Genomic DNA, 19,269 nt, shown 5'->3' with positions numbered 1-19,269 from the left:
CAAGGGAACATTTCATGCATAGATGGGTACAATAAAGGACAGAAAGAGTATGGACCTAACAGAAGCAGAAGATATTAAGAAGAGGTGGCAAGCATAAACAGAAGAACTATACAAAAAAGATCTTAATGACTCAGATAACCACAATGGTGTAATCACTCACCTAGAGCCAGACATCCTGGAGTGTGAAGTCAAGTGGGCCTTAGAAAACATCACATGAACAAAGTTAGTGGAGGTGATGGAATTCCAGCTGAGCCATTTCAAATCCTAAGATGATGCTGTGAAAGTGCTTCACTCAATATGCCAGCAAATTTGGAAAACTCAGCAGTGGCCACAGGACTGGAAAAGGTCAGTTTATTCCAATCCCAAAGGAAGGCAATGCCAAAGAATGTTCAAACTACTACATAATTGCACTCATCTCACACGCTAGCAAAGTAAAGCTCAAAATTCTCCAAGCCATACTTCAACAGTACATGAACCATGAAATTCCAGATGTTGAAGCTGGATTTAGAAAAGGCAGAGGAACAAGAGATCAAATTGCCAACATCCATTTGATCATAGAAAAAGCAAGAGAATTCTAGAAAAACATCTACTTCAGCTTCATTGACTACGTTAAAGCCTTTGACTGTGTGAATCACAATAAACTGTGGAAAATTCTTAAAAAGAGGGGAATACCAGACCACCTTACCTGGCTCCTGAGAAATCTGTGTGTAGGCCAAGAAGCAGCAGTTAAAACTGGACATGGGAAAAAGGACTGGTTCCAAATTGGGAAAAGAGTACGTCAAGGCTGTATGTTGTCACCCTGCTTATTTAACTTATATGCAGAGTACTTCATGCAAAATTCTGGGCTGGATGAAGCACAAGCTGGAATCAAGATTGCCTGGAGAAATATCCTTAACCCCAGATATGCAGATGACACCACCCTTATGGCAGAAAGCAAAGAGGAACTAAAGAGTCTCTTGATGAAAGTGAAAGAGAGTGAAAACCTGGCTTAAAACTCAACATTCAAAAAACTAAGATCATGGCATCTGGTCCCATCACTTCATGGCAAATAGATGGGGAAACAACGGAAACAGTGACAGACTTTATTTTCTTGATTAGGAGTATATGTGGGGGAAAATCATGGGAAAAATAAATATAGCATAGATACGCATCTATATGCATATATATAGATGTGGAAAAAACCTTGAGGCTGGGAAAGTCTGAGAGAAAGAGAAGAAGGGGGAAGCAGAGGATGATATGGTTGGATGGCATCACTGACACAGTGGACATGAGTTTTAGCAAACTACGGGAGATATGAGAGGAGCCTGGCGGGTTACAGTCCATGGGGTTGCAAAGAGTCGGACATGAGTTAGCAACCGAACAACAATAGATACACATGCTTCTTAGAACATACTACTTGGAATTAAAGAAAAAAAAAAAGTAAGTCAGAACCCACTTAATGTCATGAATATTAGAAACATACTTGAAAATTAGTCTCTGTGGAAAAACTATGATTTCCAAAGATGCCATTGAACTAAAAAGAAACATTACATTATGTATTTTTCATGGAATGTCACCAAAAAATACAAATAATAGCAAGCAGATTGCAGTTGGCAAGCCCTTCCAAAGTTAGTCATATCCACTTGGGCAGGGGGCATCTTTTGAGAATTTTTTTGATACTTAGACATGAATATTTGGAATTGCTTTTTCAAAGACTAGCTGTGTCTGATTCTGAAAATTTTGAATTGTGTGCATTTGAGAGTGAATTTTTGAGCACTTGCATATGCCAGAGTGGTCCTCTGAGACAGGTCTTAGGAGCTGATTTTGAAATTATGTCACACAGATGTAAATCCTGCTGGTCTCAGAGAGAGAGACGTGACTGACAGCGGGACTTGCCTTGTGCGGTTGTAGCTGAATTCATAATTTATGAACATATGTGGGATAGAATGCTGGCATATGCAAAGCATGACTGCATGCACAATGAGGATAAAAATACAGGTTAATTACATACTATTCACATGGGACTGGAGCCTGCTTAATATTCTTTAGTGTCACTCATTTCCCAATGGAAACAACATGCATCTTACCAGTTGGTATCAAATGAAAGTGACCCATCTTAGATAAAACATATCCTCAGTCTCTGGGTTTGAAGTTTGGTGTGAAATACCAGTTCTAGGAGTAGTTTATCAGAAACCCAGCCCATGTTAATAAGACATGCATATTGTTCCCCATGTGGATATTTAATAAGGTGTATAAAGCATTGAGATACTTCATTTAGATACCAGATTTCATAGAATTATAGAGCTGGGAGGGATTTTGGAAATGACCTGATGCAATCCCAACCCACTGCTTTGTAGCTGAGGAGTTCTCAGTCAAGACTCAAATCTGACCTCAGAGGAAAATCCCACCATTGACCTGAACTAATTCCCACTGATGTCACAGTACAGTTGAGTTCACTGCAGTTTTCAGCACAGCTGCCAGTCTGAAAGGTCAGGAAATGCTTCTCCAAGTGATTCTCTTGGATTCATCTTGTAAGACACAGTGGGACAAGCATTCAGAAGCTGAAGTTGAGAACGTGAGCACAGGCGCTTGCTGCTGGGGAACTGTGTGACCTCAGGCAAATCCCCTGCTTCTCTGAACTTTAGTGGCTTCATGTTCACATGGGAACAATCATAATTCCTGCCTTGAGAGGCTGGTGAGAAGACTGGGTGGTAAATAGGCATGGATGTGCTTGGCAAGGTGTTAAGTTGGCCAAAAAGTTCGTTAGGGTTTTCCCATATGATATCATGAAAAATCCGAATGAATTTTCTGGGCAATCCAACTACCATGGCACTTACAGAGACTTAGTCCTTACTATTATCATCGAATACTATTTATTAAAATATCAAAGAACAGCAGGTTGCTGGGCTTTAAATAAGGCAGGAAGCAAGGAAAACCATGGGGGTGAACCCACATTAGGGGCTTTATCTCCTAAAGAGCCGGTTTTTACCAGCAGGCAATCTTATTTGCAAAACCCATTAAGTCAACCTGCCTCAACGGTGAAATAGTCACTGTCCTTTCTGGGGTTGTTGTTGTTCAGTTGCTAAGTCATGTCCCACTCTTTGTGATCCCATGGATTGCAGCCTGCCAGGCTCCTCTGTCCTCCACTATCTCCCAGAGTTTGCTCAAACTCATGTCCATCGAGTTGGTGATGCCATCCAACCACCTCATCCTCTGTTGCCCCCTTCTCCTCCTGCCCTTAATCTTTCCCAGCATCAGGGTCTTTTCCAATGACTCAGGTCTTTGCGTCAGGTGGTAATTTCTATAAATTCTAATAATTTCCCTGGTAACTTCTAGCAAATTCTTATCTTCATATACTGGATTTATTCTCTTCTCACTCGGCAAGAATGAGCTCTGGCACATCTGCAGCAGCTCTAGCCAATAGAAATACAATGCAGGTCATGTCTGTAATTTTAATTTTCTTGTAGTCACATTTAAAAAAATTTTAAAAAGCCATAGGTGAAGTTAATTTTAGCAATATATTTTATTTAACCCAACATATCCAAAATGTTATCAGTTCAACATGTAATCCATATGAAAGTTATTAATGAGATAGTTATCATCCATTTTTTTCACACTAAGTGCTCAAAACTCCCTGGGTATTTGACACTGACAGCATACCTCTATTGGGAACAACTACATTTCAACGGTCATGTGTAAGCAATAGTAGGTAACGGCTACTGTATTGGAAAGACATGCAGGTCTAGAGCCTGGCAGCGTGACTATGCCTACTGATAAAGCAGACTGAGAGAAATTAACTTAGTAACTCTCCACGGAAACACTTAAGAACACTGAACGAAACAATCACATCCTGGCGTAGAGATGGGGAGGGAACCCTGGCAACAGAAATGATAGCCTAGCAACACCAGATGTTGTTCGAAAAGGAAATCAGAAAACCATTACTTGGTAAAAAAGACTTTCTGGGAAGGTCATCTTTTGCTATTTTGTTTAAAGGGAAATAAGGAAACTGATCACATATCTACACAAATGTACATTTTATAAGGTGCCATTCTCATTGCTTATCCCACAACACAGGCACTGACATATTTTCCCATGTTGTTGATGCTTCCCACTTAGGAAGACAAATAGTAAGGCAGGAATTCAGCTGACCATCATCACATTTCTTCCCATGGTATAGCCTGCCTGTGGGACTCATGGGTCTCAGTGAGCTTGGTCCTCAGAAGCCTTTCCACATCATTTTCTGAATATAATATACCCTGCTAACTTCTGGCTAGGACCTGGTCTTGCCTGGCTGGGTTCCCAATTCATCTCCTTTATCCCTCCCTTGGTTCCTCTTTCCTGTGCGGATGAAGAGGCTCCATCAGATTAAAAGCTGAGGAGAGATGCCCAGAACCTGACCTCCCAATCCACCATCCCTGATACCCACTGATGGGATGTCCTTCAGTTTCATACTTTGAAGGCACAGCTGTCATGGTTAGCTTGGGTGATGACATTAACCTTGGAGTCTCACCTCCCTTTATTATTATCAAGTATGTTCTGGTCCTTAGATTCCCAGGTTCCTGATGTGTCCCCTATTGTGAAGACCTGCCCAGGCTTCGGCCCTCTGTGAGCTCACTTCTGGCTGACTTCTGGGTTGTGTGATAATACAGGGCTCAGGTCAAAGTCGCTCGGGCTGCAGACCCTGTTGGTGCTCAGTCTCAAGTTGATCCCATAAACCTAAGGATATCACAGCTGGAGCTTTTGCCTTCTCGGCTCCTAGAACAAACTCATTTAAAGGAAGCTTGGCCTGACTGGTGAACCTTTTCTATGATATTGTATATTGGGTCAGTGAAATTTTTCCACTCCTACAATCCAAGGATTAAAAATTCATCCTTTGATTATGGAATGAAATTCTCCATCTTCATTCATTTCTCTTATAGCTATATTTTCCTTCTTGCAATTCATCAATGCATATTTTACTCAAAACATCCCCCTACTTCTATTAGGAGATCAGAAAAAGGGATGAATAACAGTTTCCAGAGAATTTGAATGTACTTCCTTAATAAAAACTTCAAGTTTCCTCCCCCTTATTCATTTTATTTCTATCTTATTTGTTCAGTTCTTATTGAAATAGTTGATTTACAATGCTGTGTTAGTTCTGGTATACAGCAAAATAATTCAGTTATACATATAAATACATTTATGGTTTATTACAGGACATTTAATATAGTTCCCTGTGCTATATAGGAGGATCTTGTTGTTTATCTTTTTTATATATAGTAGTGTGCATCATCTAATGCCAAATCCCTAATTTATGCCTCTCTGCTTTCCTCTTTGGTAACTCTGTTTGTTTTCTATGTCTGTGAGTCTGTTTCTGTTTTGTAAATAAGTTTATTCATGTCATATTTTAGATTCAACATATAAATGATATAGATAGGTATTAGCCTGTGTGCGCGCAGCAGCTCAGCACTGTCTGACTCTTTGCGACCCCAGGGACTATAGCCTGCCAGGTGCCTCTGTCCATGGGATTTTTCAGGCAAGAACTAAGAGTGGTTTACCATTTCCTTCTCCAGAGATCTTCCCAATCCAGGGATCGAATCTGTGTTTCTTGTACCTCCTGCATTGGCAGGCAGATTCTTTACCACTGTGCCACCTGGGAAGCCCAGATATTAGTATATCCTTTAGTAATTGTAATGACTTACTTTTCAGACACAGGAACACAACTAACATTTAGGCTTTCATTAGGATGGTATTATATCACTTAGAACTCAAAATTTTCAAGCCCAATCACCACCAATCAAATCAGAAAAATCCCATAGGATATCTGTGACTGTCATTCTTAATAGTAGAATATCCCCTGGAAATCTGAAACACCGAGGGATATCCTTCCTAATTTATGTGATAATAACAGACCCAAGTACTAAAACTCACTTTGGAGAGTCTTTGAGAATTGACCTACATTTTAAAAAATGATTGTTATTAATTTTAGTTTAGTAAAACAGTAAAGTAATGAGCTGAAGACTCTATCAAGAGGAAAGAAGCCTTTCCAAATCTTTTCCCTTGCTTTCATAAAGGATCATTTCTTCCTTGTTACTGTTACATTGATGCAGTGATTATACCATGAACTAGTGATGGAAGTGATGAGGGACTGTTTTGTTACTGTTACTGCCACAATGGTTGCCTTGTGTTGAGTATTGACTCTCTGCTACTGAAAAAAGACCAGGAAAGTAGAGAATTCAGTTCAAAACTGATATCTTTATTCATAATCATTATCTAGGCAGCAGAAAGAAAAATCAGACTGCTATTTACACGGATGAAATCTCTGAGGCTAGGGGTTCAGAAAGGTGACTTTATCCTTCTTAAATAATATACTTGATGGGAAGTCAAATCAAAGTCATCTCAAGGCTTTTTAGACTCATATTCACTGTAGATCCTACTTTTTCTATATATGCCTGATTTTGATTGACTAATCCTCACCTACCCACACACTGCCCACTGCTCTGTTTGTGTAGAAAGATTCCCCTGACACGAAAACAGGGCATGTACATATATTAAGAAAAAGAAGCAGAACTGATTCAGTCTACTTATGAATCATAAAAAGGAGAAAACAGTTTGACATACTTCAGACAATTTTTAAATAGATACTTAAGAAAAAAATTTTTTAATGTAAAAATCTGAAATGTTGTCGTGAGGTTGAAAATTGCACAGTGTCATGACAGATCTGTAGCATCCTAAAGATCCAGGTGATCCCCAGCTGAGAAGGGTTAAAGGGTGGATCTCTGCTTTGAGCAGAATGTAATACAGGCCTGTTTTTCATCAGCTGTGGGCCTGGATATAGTCTCTTTGTATAAAGTTTAATTCAATTTCCAGCATATTAAATCAGTGACAGTGTAACCCGGGACAAGCTTTTAATTTAAAAGCAAATCTAGTTCTGACAACAGCCTTCTCGTTGATATAATGGATAGTTCTTTTTAAGCCTGTGAAGCACTGTTCCTATTTGCTAATCGTAGCCCTCCAGCTGTGTGGACCTCACCACATGAAACAAAAAAGGAATTCTGGCTTCCCAAGTCTATATGGCACATCTCTTAGAATCGGTGATATGGAACACTTTGAACATTAGCTTCAAATACTTAGATAATGGGCTTTAATGAAAATGGTTTAATTTCATTAGAAAAGTTGGAAATGATACAAAATAAGTTGCATTATACAATTAAGCTTAAGATTCTCTTATGTGCTAAGTAATACCGATTCCTGGGTTTAGGATGTGAATATTGTCAACTGTGGTAAGTCCCTTGCAGATCCCCTTTGACCCACTTATACAACACCATAGTGATGACTTGAGAACACATGTTCTGGTGCATATACTCTGAGACTGGATAAGCAAAAAAGAATTTATAATAAGAGGGTGTATATTCAGTCATGTCTGACTCTTTGCAACCCCATGGACTGCAGCACACTAGGCTCCTCTGTCCATGGGATTTTTCTGGCGAGAACACTGGAATGGGTTGTCATTTCCTCCTCCAGGGGATCTTCCCGACCCTGGGATCAAACCTGCTTCTCTTGCGTCTCCTACATTGGCAGGTGGATTCTTTACCACTAGCATCATCTGGGAAGCCCATGATAAGAACAGGACCTATATTTCAAAAGAATATAAAGGCTAATTTTTAAAGATTTTTGTTTAATATCTACAAAAAGTAGACTCCCACATATGAACCTGGAGACTTCCAAACACTATTTTTGAGGCTCAGTGTATGTTTAATGGAACTCTGATGAAAATGTGAGCCATATTGTACTTTCTTGTGCTGCAGGAGTGGGGAGTCAAGGGGGACGGCAAAAATACAGATTCTCAATAGGCTTCCCATACTTTTTTCTACATTTGCTTCATCTTTGTCCTCCTTCCTTTTGTCATTTGTTTTGTCCTCTTTTTGTCCTTTTCAAGGATAGGGTTTAAAAAAATTAATGCAGATTTAAGTTACTTAAAGTGACAGGGTTTTAAACTGAAAAGAACCCTAGATATTATTTTTATTGTAATATAATTGTTTTACAATGCTGTGTTAATTTCTGTTGTACAGCAAAATGAATCAGCAATATGTGTATGTATATTCCTTCCCTCAGGAGCCTCCCTCCCACCTCCCTGCCCCCCATATTATTTTTGACCAATCATATCATACAGGTAGAAAACTAAGACCCAGAAGGAGGAAACCAAATGAAGATGTAAACTAGTGGGGCCATCGGCAGGTGCTGTCACATGTAACCCAGGACAGTAGGTGACCACCTGGGGTCTGAGCTACTGAGTGGCCCCATCATCTCTTCCGACTGCCTGTTTAGTCCAATTCCCCAAAGGCAGCTTGCCCTTCTAAATAAGATCCATCACTGATATTCTAACTATGCTCTCTCCCTTCATCTTCATCTTAGGGTTCAGTTCAGTTCAGTTCAGTCGCTCAGTCGTGTCCAGCTCTTTGCGACCCCATGAGTTGCAGGTAGCATATTAAAAAGCAGAGACATTACTTTGCCAGCAAAGGTCCATCTAGTCAAGGCTATGGTTTTTCCAGGGGTCATGTATGGATGTGAGAGTTGGACTGTGAAGAAAGCTGAGTGCTGAAAAATTGATGCTTTTGAACTGTGGTGTTGGAGAAGACTCTTGAGAGTCCCTTGGACTGCAAGGAGATCCAACCAGTGCACCCTAAAGGAGATCAGTCCTGGGTGTTCATTAGAAGGACTGATGCTGAAGCTGAAACTCCAGTACTTTGGCCACCTCATGTGAAGAGTTGACTCATTGGAAAAGACCCTGATGCTGGGAGGGATTGGGCGCAGGAGGAGAAGGGGACAACAGAGGATGAGATGGCTGGATGGCATCACCAACTTGATGGACATGAGTTTGAGTAAACTCCGAGAGTTGGTGATGGACAGGGAACTAAAATCATGGCATCTGGTTCCATCACTTCATGGGAAATAGATGGGGAAACAGTGGAAACATTGTCAGACTTTATATTTGGGGGCTCCAAAATCACTGCAGATGGTGATTGCAGCCATGAAATTAAAAGACGCTTACACCTCGGAAGGAAAGTTATGACCAACCTAGATAGCATCTTAGGGTTAGAAAAGATCTAATGGTGTCTTCAGACCACCTCTTGCCTCTAGGGGATTCCCAGACTGATTCATTTCCATTTTAACCCAACTATTCTCCCCATTGCGCTCAGTAATCATGTGAGTTCTGCACATACACGGGACATGGAAGCAACATTTCATGGTTTTAAGAATTATGGTGATGATGGTGGTGGAGGCTATAGTAGTAGAAGCTATAGTCTTTCTTGGAATAGACAAACAGGGGCACCAAAAACACCAAACATCATTCTGTATAAAGCATATCCTCAGAAGGTCAAGTGTAGGTAAGAATTAAGTGAAAAATATCCATCCCAAAGCATCCCCAGTCTGACTTTTCTATCAGCAAGAACAGGACAGTGAAGATGGGCTTCTAGCTGCATCTTTATCAGAGGATAGCCAGCATTTTGTCAAATTCAACCCCACTTCCCTAGCACTGGTAATCTACAAAAGAGCTGGGCAATTTGTTACATTGCACCTTTTCTGATTCACTGTGGCATTAGAAACCCAGAAGCAAGAAGGCAGGAAGTACAGCTACACTCTTACAAAGAAGAAATAACAACCTTTCCGCTTCATTCACAGATGAGCAAGTATTTGCTGGACGTGTGTTCCTATACAAGTTAAGTCCCACAGTGACTAGAGTAACTGTATGATTCTCCTTCCTGACTGGCCATGCTAACTGGAAGGGAGTCACATGGTATGGTGGTCAGAATTATACATGCCATTCAAGAGAACGTTTCCTGTTGAGAATTATTGAATGTTTTTTCCCTTGAAATTTATCAACATATTTCAACTGTTTTACAAGATTATACCTATAAGCACTTTCTCATGACTAGTACCACAATGCACCTTATATTTGATAGTGCATTAGAGTAATAAACCCAATTCTAATTCCTAATCTTGCTTCTGTCAGCTTAGAATGTGTTCAAATTCTAAAAAAGTCAAAGAAATGTGCTCATCAGGTTAGCCCGTGATTCCATAGAAAGGGAAATCATTCTATTTACCTGTTACTCAGTGACTAGTGCTATTTAAACTCATAGGTACACTGTTCCATTCAAACTGTAAAAAATATAGAACATATTTAATAGAAGTCATGTGTTTGGGTATTCAAACATTAAGGAATTTTTTTGTAAGTGACTGAAGAAAGACCTTCAAAGTTACTGACCCAAGAATTGTAGACACTGTTCAAAAATGATAGCACCCATTTGTATAGATATTACTTTCAACTGCTCTGTGAAAATAGACTGCAATTTCATGGGGTGTAATAAGTATAACATTTTTTTTACCCTTATAAGTGTATAGCTCAAGTGAATGGAAAAATTACAACTTTTGCATTTACTACAAAGATATTTATATCTGTGTAGTCTTTTATTTTTTAGTATCTCTCCCACTTCAATATTGAACTCTAGCCTAGGATCTATGCAGAGCCACATGACCTAAAGAGGGAAACATTCAAAATTCTGTCTCAATTTCTATATTGAAATTGCAAAATGAAAGCAAAATCAAAGTATTACCTCAAAGATGAATCTGAAGATTACATAAGAAAGAAAACATGGCAACTCCCTGAAAATTGAAGTGTTCTCCAAATATAATGAACCATGTTCTGTGGATTTCAATAAGGTGAAGCCCACCGTATCTTAAGGAAAAATCTCTTCAAAAAGTAACACACAACAAACTTTTGCCAAGAACTTACTTTGGTATAAATACAGTTAATTTCAGCCAAGCTGTTTTTCTGAAAAAACAACTCTTGCATGAAAATTACAACTCTTGCTCCAATTACGTCCACACCAAATCCTTTAAAATCAATGAACTTTTATGAATGAAAGGGATATGATCCAGTTACAGAGGAATTGATGACATATCCTCTGAACATTTCAACTGTTTGCCCCTCCTTGAATAAAACAAGGTTTGAACACTTTTCAACAGTCCTCACTCCTCACCCTTATAATCCTTCAATGGTTTCTCAATGCCTTCAGAATAAAAACTAAATTTATTTCATTGTCTAGCCCATCTTCACCTCCAGCTACTATCTCACAATTATTTTCTATTCAAAGCACACTTAACCTGCCGTGTCATTTCTTGCCTCTCTGCCCTTATACAGAATTATATCCAAGACTCCACAGCCAACACCCCACTTTATTCAGATAGTAGATCTTCCTGCCAAAACCTCTACTCAAGCATCTGCACCAGAGTCTTGAACCACTAAGGTGGATTGAGCTTCCTGTTTCTATCACAGTGCTTATTTTCCTGTACTGAAATTGTCTGTTTACTATTCCATCTTCCTCAGTCAGACAGTAGATTTCTTGAAAGAAGATGTGTATTTTATTCATTTTGGGGAGATAAGTAACTAGCATAGTGTCTTGCACATAGCAAGTACTCAACACAGATTAAGAGATAAATTAATACACAGTAGACAGAACACAGACATAAGGGAAATGACCATTCCATTAACTCAGGAAAGGGCACCAATCTTGCATGACCTACATCAGAATTCAGAACTAACTCAGGATCAATAAAGTACTTTTTCAATAGTGGAAACTGTACCCAATATGCTACTTTCTTACCCATTTCTTATCTCTAGAACTTTTCATCATTGACAGAGCACTTTGTGCTTGTTCACAGACATTATGCCTTTTAATCATGAATGCCACTACAAAATCATGTTTCTCAGTTGGGTTTTAATGCAACATCCTCAGCATGTCCAAGTGGTGTGGGAAGAGAAACACTGCGCAGACGCTCAGCGCTCCAGCCTCTACTCTGCCATTGAACCACTGTGTGTTATTAGGGGAACACCCCAACTTGGCTAAACTTAGCTCTCTCTTGAACTCTGCCAACATTTTGTGTGTGTGTGTGTGTGTGTGCGCACGCATGATCAGTCACCAAGTTGGGTTCAACTCTTTGCAACCCCATGGACTGTAGCCCACCAGGCTCCTCTGTCCCTGGGATTCTCCAGGCAAGAATACCGGAGTATGTGGCCATTTCCTTCTTCAGGGGATCTTTCTGACCCAGGGATGGAACAACCTGCGTCTCCTGCATTGGCAAGCAGATTCTTTACCACTAAGCTACTTGGGAAGCCCTTGCCAACTTTAGTGAAGGTAACTGTCATTTTTATACACTGTTGTCCTCATTATCTAAATTGGCATTTGGAGGTAGCTAACTGAACCAGTAAGTTAACAGACTTTAGGGTAAGACAGGGCTGGTTTTGACTCCAAGATACATCATGTAATAATAGCTGGGTCATCTTGTGCCAGTTAGTTAATCTCTCTGAGCCAGTTTTCTCCAATATATATAGAGGTACTAATGATTAGACAAGATGAATACAAACATTTTTGTAGATTTTAAAAGAAAAAAGTACCATGTAAAAACTCTTGTTAATACAATTCTTGTTTGGCCAGAACAATGTTTCGCAAAGAGCTCTGTACACCACACGATTACAAGGATTTAATAGATGTACCTTTAAAAAGTTATTGACAATTTCACAACAGCTTAGTAAATAAAGGCTCAGAGAAGTCCTACAGTGAAGAGATCTGCTTAACTCTGTTTAACCCGCCATTTTCCTATGCACTGGAACATGGAACACATGCTAACACCTGATGGGGGATCAAGCATGAGAAACCCAAGAAAGCTGTTCTTCCATCAGGTGACTCTCATGATAAGATATTCAGAAACAAAACCCAAAATGGTAAAAATATTCCCCATTCTACCATCCACTGAGTTATCATTTGAAACATGCCTATTTGCTAGAAGAAACAAAATACATAACTACACATGTACATGTGTAAGAGAAATTCAGGTCAAATTTTAAGAATAAGTCATAAATTCTAAAGGAGGAAGACTTCTCGATATAACTGATCACAGGTCTCATGAGAACTAAAAGCTGTCCGATTGGGCATTTCTAATTCCCACAGGTTGAGCTGCACGCTTAGTAACTTCTGGGATCATATGACATGAACACAGAAGAAAAGTACTTCCTCATTCATTCATACAGGCCCAGTCCTTTAAAGTCACAATTGCTCTCTTCACATGGTAGCAAAAATTCACTTCATTATTTCAATGGTTCTTTCCCAGTATCAACTCCTGCGACTTTAAAAGCTGCCATTAATTTCCCATTAGCAAACTTTAATTAAAATGAATATGTATCATTGCTTTCAGCAGTTGCATTTGTAATAAATGTATGAGTACATGCAAATCTTGTCCAAAATGTTTCAAATAGCTATTTCTGAACAAGCAAACACTTTGATGGTTTTTCAAAGGATTTTGTCTACAGAGAGCTTTCAGAATCTGGCCCTTACCTAAAATAACTTGAATTCCATGCAAATACAATGGACAGTTACCAACCTAGTTAAAATCTATTTTATTGATCTTAGAAAGTAGCATGTTTAAAATAGGAGTAATGACCTCTTAGCTTTGAACCATTCACACCTTGGTGTTTCTGCAACTTTTGTGTAAAATGCACTGAAAAGAAAAGCCAGAAAGAACATAGAGATGCTCCTAATTTAAGGAACCATGGCAATTAAAGATAATTGTCTAATATAACAACCTGAGATGAACTGCACTTCAGCAGTTTATTATCAAAGATGCACCCATACCCTCAAGTTCTATGCAAATATTCTACACCCAGAGAAGTTGAAACAATTCAGAATGCATCTTAGTGTTAAATTCCATGAACTCTCTGACCCCATTTTAATTTCCTACATTAAGCTAAAGTTTGTGTTTTTTGTTTTTGTTTTCTTTTGCTTTGTTTTTAACATTATCAGGAGAAAATGAGGTTGAGTCTGGTATCATGCTTCCACCAAGTTACCCCACCATCCTCCAAATAACTTAACCAGAATCCAGGAACAGTTAAGATTAGACAACTCACATATGAATTATTATATGATTATTCTGAATAAGTAGACAAACATGTAAAAACATTTCCAGTATTACTTCCTCCCAAATGACCATGTGTTAGCAGAATAAACTTCTGAGACTTTATACAAAACATTGTAGAAATGCTTAGCAAAAATGAACCCTATGTGCCCACAGTTTCTCCAAGGGTTGGGGTGGTTAATGCATTTGTCTTACAGCCAGTGATTTTCCTTCTGAATTGCACCTTACCCATTCTGCCCCACTACCCATAGCTTTGCTGTATGACCAGTTGACCCAGTAGCAATAGTCCCACTGAGATGTGTCTGGGAGGCCTTTTTCTTTTCCTAAATATTTCTGCATTTTATGTTCTGAGATATTCAACATCATTTTTCAATTGGGAAAATGTTTGGTCTAGAAGGTCCAGTAAAAATAATTAGAATTTGATACTCAATTTTTCATCAAGTATCAATTGGTAAGAAACATAGATAGTTCTTCAGTTAATGGAACTGAGAAGTGTTTGCCTTCTTTACATAAATCTAGAAATTTTAAAGCTAAAAGAGAGTGATTTTCAAATCCTGCATGAAGTTTTTAGAAGTTAACAAATGGAATGTTAAGCTTCATTTACCACATTATCAGATTAAAACTGCTAATCATATGAATCCCAGCCACTAAACAATTTCAGTAATTAAATCAAGCATTTGAATTCTTCATCAGACTTGAAGGCACCAAGCTGTCTTTGCAGTAGTCAACCATGGGAAATAACAGTTATCACATGTAAGTGACTTTTTAAAAAGTCCTTTAAATTCAAAGTATGGAGGTTTCCAATATCAATTTGTCTGACTGCAAATCATATAGCACTTTTCCAGGTAATATCTGCTTGGGAAAAAAAAAGTTTCTCAATTTGATGGGTCACTACCTATGCAATGCTTACCCTGCTTTACAAAACAATGGTCCTGGAAAAGGTTGAAAAATTATCACACACGCTTTTCTCAATGAAAACACTATACAGTTCACCATAAAGAAAGGGATACCTTCAGCCCTGTTCCACAAATTCTCTGAGTTGTTTCCACACAGGATAACTTAGCATAGTTAATGACTTGTAGTTTTTTTTTTTAATCACAAAAATAGCTACAAATGAAATCGTAAAGGACACTAGTATAGCCAGAATGTAGCCCCATACCAGTGCACTTGTGAGGAAGTTTCCTCATTTTACTTATACTTACTAAGCTGTTTAATTTTAGAAAAGGGGGGGACCCCAAAAGCAAAACTCTAGGATGTTAGCATTTAAACTCTTCAACACCAAGAATTTTTGTAGCTGTAAAATATCACTTCAAAAAGCCATCAAAAACATACAAATTTCAGAGAAACGTGTTCCTGAGCAGATTGCTTCATTATATTCCTAAATCCAGGCAGTGACATCTCCAATGATGATTCCCTCTGCCCAAAGGAACCATATTCCAATTTGTACTCCAGTTTCTAAGCGGAAAGGGTATCCATGTAAAGAGTTGGCATATCAGATGACAAGCAGAAAAGCAAGTCAGTGAAGATGCCAAGTGATCAAAGTTTACAAGATGTACCACCCTTTCCCAAGGGTTCTTAGTTCTCCAAGAAATCAGATACAGGAATGTTGCAAGATAATCAGGAAGTGCACCATTAGAGTACGTCTCAGTCCAATCCCAGGGACGGGGAAGCCTGGTGGGCTGCTGTCTAAGGGGTTGCACAGAGCCGGACACGACCGAAGCGACTTAGCAGCAGCAGCAGCAGTCCAATAAAGTGTACTTGCTCTTATGTGGAGATGATTATAAACACAGATACAGACAGTCTCAAAAAGAGACAAGTGCATCCCTACTAAGCTCTCTACTTGAAGCACTTCTCTAGCGGTGATCATTAAAAGGTGGCTACTTTTGAACAGCAACAACTCCCATCTAACTAGAACCAGCAGATTCTTCTCAGGGAACAAAAGAAGCCATCCAAATTGCAACATACATCTCAAACCCAACATAAAGAGGGTTTTGTTTGTTTGTTTTGTTTTTTTAGAAGATGTAGTCGGAGTCCTCTCCTCCTCGCTGAAACAATATGAAACAGTATCTCTAAAAATGTGTGAGAGGTGGTGAGGGAAGGTGGTAGTGTATAAAGAGAGAAGCTAGTGAAGCAGAGGGAAGACGGAAGGGATGGGGTGCTCAAAGCCACTTAGTTACCCTTCCCTTGCTTCTCACTTCTCTCCACCCTAGGTTCTGACTGCAAATTTAAAAATGCAAAACCCAGTTTTAAAAACAAACAAGCAAAAACCCCCAGCAAGAGTGTGACTAGGGTTGCCACCAAGGCAACCCTAAACGGGGCTCGTCAAAAGCAAAGCGGTGGGCATGTGGTAGCAGCAGCCAGTCCCCGTCCCCCCACCCCTGGTACGGTACCTCCAGAACTGCCCAAGCTGCAAGATGTGGGTGAGTGACTGCAGGAGCCAGATGCAGAAGGAACAGGACGCAGACCTGGGTTTGCCGCCGGCCCGGGCGGCCCCGCTGCTGTTGCTGCCGCTATTGGTGGCGGCGACGTGGCCCTTGCCGGCGCTGGACGCCTGCCTCTGCGGCGTGGAGGGGCGAGCCTCGCCTTCCGCGGCCGCGGCCCCGCCGCCCACCGCGGTCTTGCCCTCGGCCCCGGGCTGCGCGCAGCCGGCGGCAGCCGCGGCGCTGTCCTCGGTGCTGAAATCGTGCACGAACCAGCGGAAGCTGAACACCTGCACCGAGAGCGAGCCGAGCACCACGAAGAAGAGCGTGAGCCCGAACCACCAGCGCTGGCCGCGCAAGTAGTAGTCCACGGCGAGCCAGATGTCCGTGCCCACGTCCGCGAAGTACACGGCCACGGCCGCCAGGATCCAGAGGCAGTCCCACAGAGAGTAGCGCCGCTGCTCAGGGCCCAGGCGCAGGCACAGCGCCGCCGAGCCCGGCCCGGAGCCGCCACCCGGGCCGCCCGAGCCCCCGGAGCCGCCGCCCGAGCCGCCGCTCCCGGCGCAGCAGCAGCAGCAGCAGCAGCGCGAGCCGTCCGGGCAGCAGGCGCCCCCGGCCGCCTCCTCGTCCTCGGCCCCCGACCCCGACGGCAGGCCGGGCGCCAGTCCCTGCACCGAGCCCGAGTGGTCCGAGTTCTGCAGCGGGGTGAACGCCACGTCGCTGCCCTTCTTCATCTTCAGCCTCCCGTCTGACTTAGCGGCCATGATGCCTCCAGCGCGGAGGAGCGCCCTCCTTTATGTGGCACCTTTCCGCGCTGTCTCCTCCTCCCGCCACCTCCTCGCCGCGCCCCGGCTTCCCTCCCGGCGCGCGGCTCCCCTCCTCCTGCCCCTGCGCCGGCTCGCCCGCCGGGCTGGGCGCTGGGCCGGGCTAGCGGCGCGCCCGGAGCCGGCAGGAGCGCCGCCTGGCTGCCTGCGCGGAGCCAAGCTGCTCACGGCGCCCGGCGCGCGCCCCGGCCCGCCGCCCGCGCCCCTCGCCGTCCCGGCCCCGCGGCTGCCGCCCGAGCCGCCGCCGCCGCCAGCAGCAGGAGCAGCAGCGGCCGCCGCGGCGCTCCTCGGACCTGCACATTCCTCTCCTCCCCTCGCGCGCGCTCCCTCCTCCCGCTTCCTCGCCTCCACCAGCTGACTCCGAGCGAGAGGATGACCTCATCCTTCTCTTCCAGCTGCCGCCGCTCCCGCCCCGGCTGCTCGGGAGGGGCGAGGGAGGAGGAGGGCCCCGGAGGAGGGGCCGCGGCCGGGAAGCTCGGCGGGATGGGTATGGGGGTGGGGGCGGCGAGTCCCCGGGGCCCAGAGGATTGATGGAGAGAGACGGTCGAGGGTCCCGGCTCACGGGATTGCGGAGAACGCGGGGTGGATTTGACCGACCCCGGGGAGGGGCGGGAGGGCGCGGAGAGAGGAGGGGTCCCCGCGTGCAGCCCGCGCGGAGGTCGGCGGAGAGTGGGGACGGCGGGTGTGGCAGGGAACGGGGCTCTTTGTGTTCGGTTCTGAGCTACGGAGATCTGGAGAAGGGCTGGGTGTGCAGCCGGGGCCAGCGAGGGTTGGGAGACTGGGCTCGATTCGGACACCAGGGCCCCGAAAGCCGACAGCGGCAGTGGGTGTGCCCGGCCCGGGAGAGCCGGTGAAGGCGCGGAGGACCCGCGGGTCCGCGGGGAGCCCCGAGCCCGCGCCCTCGGGGAAGGAGCGCGCGGCCCGATGGCTCCTGCTTCTCCGGGGAGGCCAGACGCCCAGGCTCGGGAAGAGGAGGCGGGGGCTCGGATGCCCTCCGCCGCCCAGGCCTGCGCCGACCGGCCGATACCCCCCGCGCTCCCTCCTCGGCCGGGAAGCGACCAAGTCTGGAGGAGAGGCAGACCGGCGGGCCAGGCGGCGGCCCCTAGCCGAGTCCTCCTGCAGGTGGGAAGCGCCGCACCCCTGGCGGCGGCTCGGGGCTTCGCGGGCGGAGGGGCGGGGCGGCAGCCGTAGGTAACGGGGCCCGGCCCGCTGGAGAGGAGTGGCGGAGTCCGGAGCTGACGCCACCTCCCCGGCCCAGAGGACAATTACCTGCTCTTAAAGCGATAGGAGTCTCAGGCTTGTGTAGTCCCGCCACTCCAGAAATGACTGGAATAAATCAAATCTGTGATCACCAAGTTATTGTATTAACAGTATAGAGAATAGGAAGATTGAAAAGACTCTTGGAAATGCAGTCGATATAGGGTTCCGCTCCCGTTTTTTGATAAGAAAACTTGGTCTGATTTGTCTCACTTAACTTTTGCAAACATAAGAGAAGGGGACTGTATTTCTTAAATTATACTGTGACTCACATGTTTTAAGCCCAGAGGGAAGTGAGGCAACACGTGTTACCCCGCCACGAAGAGCACCAGCGTGGTCTTCTAAATCCGGAGGCAAAACCTCACACCCTCGCGCTAACTTGCAGACACCAGGCTTAGTCTGAACTAGTGTGTGCGCCATTCTTAACTGGTAGCATTATGAAGGAGATGTGCACACAATTCTCTGCATGCAGAAATAGCCGCCCCAGATGTCTCCTGCTACAGTTATCAACTGTTTTGAGCACCAACCTGATCAAAGTGGGATTTGCCCACCCTCGCCCTTTGTTGTATAGACTGGTGCTTGCCGTGGGCCACATAATGGTGAACTCTGCCTGACAGTCTGGCAGGAGGGTGTTGGGCCCAAGAGCCCATAAACATTACCTGGCATGTACAAATCCAGTATTTCTATCACAAGGGGTGGCCAATGGGGAATGAGGGTCAATGCAGGACCACGGATCCAGTTAGATGGCCAAGCAAAGGGTATGTTTTAAATCTAAATTTAAAACTGGTCCCTCTTGGAGACTTCCTGGTGGTCTAGTAGCTAAGACACCATGCTCCCAA

The 19,269-nt window shown here is 43.4% G+C and overlaps 1 protein-coding gene across 2 annotated transcripts in view; it reads right to left on the bottom strand.

Moving 5' to 3' along the window:
* XKR4 (XK related 4) overlaps window positions 1–17,581 on the bottom strand; it is a 318,929-nt gene extending 301,348 nt beyond the window's left edge. For both annotated transcript variants that reach the window (XR_011491452.1, XM_070477115.1), the window contains exon 1: window positions 16,320–17,581. Coding sequence is in view for 1 of the 2 variants with exons in the window: in XM_070477115.1 (XP_070333216.1) it covers window positions 16,320–17,113 (794 nt within the window). In the remaining variant the exon portion in view is untranslated. The remainder of the gene's footprint in view (window positions 1–16,319) is intronic.
* Between the last annotated feature and the right edge of the window lie 1,688 nt (window positions 17,582–19,269).

This window comes from Odocoileus virginianus, chromosome 15, assembly GCF_023699985.2.
Source record: "Odocoileus virginianus isolate 20LAN1187 ecotype Illinois chromosome 15, Ovbor_1.2, whole genome shotgun sequence".
In the NCBI taxonomy this organism is placed as follows: domain Eukaryota; kingdom Metazoa; phylum Chordata; class Mammalia; order Artiodactyla; family Cervidae; genus Odocoileus; species Odocoileus virginianus.
Note: the sequence above shows the minus strand (reverse complement) of the source record. Positions and strands in the feature narration are given on the sequence as shown.